Source organism: Monopterus albus, unplaced genomic scaffold (assembly GCF_001952655.1).
Source record: "Monopterus albus unplaced genomic scaffold, M_albus_1.0 scaffold110.1, whole genome shotgun sequence".
In the NCBI taxonomy this organism is placed as follows: Eukaryota; Metazoa; Chordata; class Actinopteri; order Synbranchiformes; family Synbranchidae; genus Monopterus; species Monopterus albus.
In genome coordinates this window covers 56,972-62,486 of record NW_018127990.1, presented here as the reverse complement: position 1 = coordinate 62,486, position 5,515 = coordinate 56,972, and the positions used below count along the sequence as shown (strand labels likewise).

The 5,515-nt window shown below is 37.6% G+C and overlaps 1 protein-coding gene across 3 annotated transcripts in view; it reads left to right on the top strand.

The window, feature by feature from the left end:
* The window catches only part of flnba (filamin B a), a 72,612-nt gene that overhangs the window by 48,278 nt on the left and 18,819 nt on the right, over window positions 1-5,515 (top strand). For all 3 annotated transcript variants that reach the window (XM_020611216.1, XM_020611215.1, XM_020611217.1), the window contains exon 28: window positions 271-431. In XM_020611216.1, the coding sequence (XP_020466872.1) occupies window positions 271-431 (161 nt within the window). The remainder of the gene's footprint in view (window positions 1-270; window positions 432-5,515) is intronic.

Sequence of the window (5,515 nt, the reverse complement as noted above, 5' to 3'; positions counted from 1 at the left end):
GGATCTGAACCCTTTCAGTCTTTTAAGGTCATTTGTTCTGTGGGGAACTAAGACATCTTTGTTATAAAAATACAGCAGCAAGTTGCAACTATATGTATTTTGTCTAAACATGGGGAACAAGTGAAAGCAAAAGCAAAAAACGTCAAAAAAATTTTTTTTTTTTTTTTTTTTTTTTTTTTTTTAGGAAAGAATCTTTTTAGTAGAGCAATTGTAATAAAAGAACCAAGGTCAAACTGTTGCTGATTTTGGGGGTAATAATCCTTTTAACAGAGGAGCAGGTACCGGAGGTCTTGGCATCACTGTGGAGGGTCCATCGGAGTCAAAGATGTCCTGCAAAGACAACAAAGATGGCAGCTGCAGCGTGGAGTATGTTCCCTTCACCCCCGGCCTCTACGACGTCAACATTACCTATGGAGGACAGCACATCCCCGGTGAGTTGGTGTTAAAAGTCATGGTATGTTTCCAGTCTTCCTGTTAGTCCAACACTGTGTTCAAGGGTGAAATATCTGAAGGAACAGTTCTGGTATTTTACTGTGTTGCCCTTAAAGCCAGTGAAGCCCATGAACAGACCAAAACCAACAACGTGTCCACCTCTCAGCACTCTGTGATTTCTCTAGCCTTCCTCTCAGCTCCAAACTGACTGGTTCCTACTGAGGATGAAAATGTTTCATGTTTTAAAAAGCCTTGATTTTTGAAAATGCTCCTTCACTGTAGCTTTTATCAAATGTTACTCAAACAGGAGGAAATGGTGCACATGAAGGGACTATATTCAGTGGTGGATTAACACATTTATTGCTTTAGTGTTTCCAGCAATAGGATGGTGTATACAGTATGGGACTGAGTAGAAATAAACTACAGTAGTAATGAAGGGGACACCCAGCGCAACAGAGTGGCTCACTGCTTTTAATAGTTTATGGACAACAGTGGAGCTCTGAGGCACAGAGGAGGAAGATGTACAGTATCAGACCCTTGAAATCCAGACATAACGGGGTTTTTTTTTTATTGAAACATAGTAACACATTAACAAAACACTACAGAACATGGGAGACAAGACAACAGTTACATTACGTTACAGAAGGATATAGAGTGTTTTAACAAGGTTGTAGTGTGTGAAGTGTGGGTATTTCTGTTCTCTCTGAACTCTGTACTTCTGGATCAGTGTATTATATGATATGAACTGATTATTTTCAAATAGGTGATGTAAGTAAGTTATTCCTTTGTGTTGCCATGCTGGGAAATAGATAGGGTTATTATGCAGTTGGAAATCAGGGTTGTGCCAAATTGGAGTGTATCTACATGGTACAAGTGATGATTTAGTGATTTTGTTTACTTTCCCCCAGGCTGTCGGAGTTGAGAGGATTGTGATGTTCTTACAGTGATTCATTTTCTTAGTAGAGTTTGGTAGAATAGGGAGGTCTGCAACTGAGTTATTTAAGTTATTTTTACAGTAATTTGGCTCTAATTCTATCCATGTGCTGTTGTAACTGTCCTTCTGAATCCATTTGACTAAATACTGTAGCTGATTTGCCAAAGTAGTAATATTGGAAATTTTGTGCCTCTAGGCCACCTAGTGACTTCTGCTTTTGGAGTGTAGATAGAGAAATTCTGGGTTTCTGAAGTTAAAGAATCAAGTGATTTAAACCATTTATCTGTGAGTGTTGTGGGAAGCATTGTAAACAGTTGATTTGAGGCAGAGTTTTCATTTTGATAGTAGCTATTCAACCGATGAGTGAGAGAGGAAGATTGGACCAACATTTAAGATCATCTTCTATCTTTTTTTAGCAGGGGGGTGTAGTTGAGATTAAAAAGTTCTGACAGCCTGGGAGAGATATTAATACCAAGATATTTAATGTTGCCTGTGCAGAATTGGGGGGAGGAGTTTAGAGCTGTGTAGTGTACAAAAGAGAAATGTCCAGTTAACTTTGTCAAATGCTTTCTCTGCATCTAGTGATAAAATTATGGTTTTGGTTTGTTTTTGTTGTGCAAGATTAATTAAATTAAATAATCTACGGATGTTGTCTGAAGCATTCCTGTTTTTAATGAAACCTGTTTGGTCTGGGTGGATTAGTATTGGAGTGTCTGTCTATTCTAGTAGTTAGGGCTTTGGTAATGATTTTTAAATCCGAATTAATAAGTGATAAGGGACGGTAATGCAGCGTGTTCTTTTATGAAGAATAATCGGAGTCAAGTATCAATTTTAAACATTTATTATCACAATTGAATAGACTATCGAATAAAGCAATTTACAGAGCTCTGGGTTCCGTCTCTATCTGAAGCCCTGACCATCAACAGCAAAACCATTCAGCTCGTCTTCAGGACAAGGGAACGCCTACCCTCCTGGAAACCCAATTTCATATACAGTTTTGAAATGTGCAATGTGGGTTGATCTGGTGCCTCTCATGCTGTCCCACTGGTCCTTTGGTCTGTCCGTCCTCTCTGGTCCAATCATTCGCGCCCTAGGAAGGGGAAGAAATCCTATACTGCCTGAATTCCTATAGACACACTCCTTCCTATGTTTCCTAGTACCTGCTCCATGTTACTAATGGCATAATGCAGACATAGTAACTTCTCCAGCATCACAACAGTTCTCTCTTACCTTTAAAGCTTTCTCCTCCACATGTGTCCAGATCTAATCTCTGTCTCACTAACCTTGGAATTCCAGTGACCTGCAACTCCCCTCACTTCTAGCCCAGTGGTGATAATAAATTCACTGTGGACTCTCTTAGCCAGAGCTGTAAATCTAATGAGATTCAGTAATTTAGTGGACATGACACTAAAATGTTGAACAGTGCTTCGGTGACTAATACAGTAAATATTAACCAGTGGTTCAGTGAACACATAAGGTGATATGTAACTATGTAAACATAACTGTGACATATAAGTATGTGAACTTATGTATTCTAAAATAAAATCTTAACTCTTCTTTTTCTAATATGATAGACTAGTCATACACATACAAAGTGAACACACAGGTTAAAATAAGCAACAATCATGGTGTCAATCTTCTACTAAATAAGTACTTAATTCAATAAAATGTTGGAACTAATCCTAGAGCATAACTTTGTTAATAATTTTACTCCACACTCTCCAAGCCCAAAAGAACAGGCATAGAGTTCCCTTAATTTGTTACACAGCTGACTATAAATGTTATCAGACAGTTCAGTGATCCACTCCCTTAGTGTCTTTGTGGACAACCAGAGATTTCTGAATTCAGCCATTATTTTTTGGGCAGAGGATATCAGCGCTAGCAGCCTGCTCCATATAATCTTTCACAAACTCTTTGGATAAATTGCTTTTTTGCTTTTGCAGTTTTGCTGCGTCACATTCCCTTTTTGCTCAGTGAAGGAAGTTTGCAGCATGGCCAGGCCTCTCCTAAGCAGCTGGCCTCTCTTATACTTAGCATTATGTTTAGAAGAGTAATGTCACTTGAGACTGCATTTCTTGAGAATGGCAACTTGCTCCTTGCAGATGAAACAGGTAGCAGTTGCATTAAACTACAAAAAAAAAAAAAAATTATTACTTGTCCACTTCTCTTGAAACTGTCTCTTTTGAATTTAGAAAGAGCTTTTTTGATGTCAGGTAGTGTTAAATTCTGAACTTGTCCAGGGAAAGATGAAACTGTCTTTGAAGTCTGAGATCTGATATACCTGACAGAGGCACAGTTTACCCGTCTGTTATTTGCAATACTCTCATGCTTTTGTGTTTTGACTCGCCACAGTTTTCCATGGCTTCAGGTCTGTACAAGTGTCATGTCCCCTTTTCATGTACCAAATTTAAATGGAACAGAGACCACACCCATCGTTCAGGAACCAGCACTATACCAGCCAGGTTCTGGAGCACACCCACTATCCCATCATGGATCCATCATGTAAAAAAACTTTTATAAACATGTCCATTAAAAGTGTTACAGTCTGGAGCTTCTGTGGGAGACAATTTTTATAATTTTTTTTTCTTGCACATTAAAAACATCTTTGATGTTAACAGTTCAGTGAAGCAGTCCTACAAATGTTGTTCATAAATTGCAGCTCATAATTTACAGAAAGCCAAGTACAGTGCCTTGCGAAAGTATTCGGCCGAACGGTAAAAGGGTTTGTAATACATACCAGCTGACAAATGGATGTCGTGTACAAGTAAAGGTAAGACCATAAACTTTTATTATTTCTAGTTAGAAATAAGCTCAATTGAAATAAATTTTAACCTCAAATTAAATATGGGTCACGTTTGTGTGAAGAATGTTGATATGAGATATAAAACATAACGCATTGTCTGTTAATAGACAATTTGTATTTGTAAATCTGACTGTAAAGGAGTCAGTGCCTCACCAGCTGTCAACCTCACCGCACGTCACTCTCATACAAAGTGAACACACAGGTTAAATAAGCAACAATCATGGTGTCAATCTTGTACTAAATAAGTACTTAATTCAATAAAATGTTGGAACTAATCCTAGAGTATAACTTTGTTCATAATTTTACTCCACAGTAACTAGAAGGGTGAATTGGGTCTTTGTTTGGTTTTAATAAGAGTCTGTGTCTGGCTGTGTTCATGTGTGTTGGTATTGTGGAGGTGTCTTTAATTTCTGTAGTAACTCTGAGAAACAGTGGTGATAGCATTTGCCAAAAAAGTTTATAAAATTCAGCTGGTAGTCCATCAGGTCCGGGTTCTTTGTTATTTGGCATTGAAATCAGTGCTTTATGGAGTTCGTCGATGGTGAGAGGAGCATCTAATCTGTCAGCTTGTTCTCTGGGTAATGTTGGCAGCTCTAAACGATCTAAGAAAGTGTCTATTTCTGATGAATTGGGGGAGTAAAGTTTACTGTAAAAGGTTTGGAACACGTTATTAATATCTTGTGGATTATAAACAATTTCACCTCTAGGATTGAGTATGGATGGGATTGATGCTTTTTCCTTGTTGTAATTGTGTTGTAATTGATTAGCCAGATAATTACCTATTTTGTTACTGTACTGAAAGTGTTCATATTTGAGTTGTTGAATGAGAAACCGCTTTTTTTATATATATAATATTTTCAAGTTGCATTTTTAGTTCGCTTAATTTGTTTTGTGTTTGTTCGCTAGGGTTTTGGGAATGTAAATCTGAGTTGTTTTGTCTTTTGTTCCAAGATGCTTTCCAGTTCTAGTTGTTTTTTCTTTTTGTACGATGAGTATGTTATTATTTTCCCTCTAATTACTGCTTTGCCTGTTTCCTATAATAATGAGGGTGAGATTTCTGGAGAGTCATTCATCTCCAGAAAGAATGCCCACTCTTTTTCAATAAATGTAATAAAATCTAAGTCCTGGAGTAATGATGTATTGAAGCACCATCTTCTAGAGGGTTTAGTATCGGCTTCAATATTTAATGTGAGGGAAATGGGAGCGTGATCACTAATTATAATGGAGTGGATCGTGGTGCCTGTTGCATATTGGGTAAGGGAATTACTGATGAGAATAAGGTCTATTCTAGAAAAAGACTGATGAAGGGAGGAAAAGTAGGTGTATTCTCTAGATGTAGGATTACT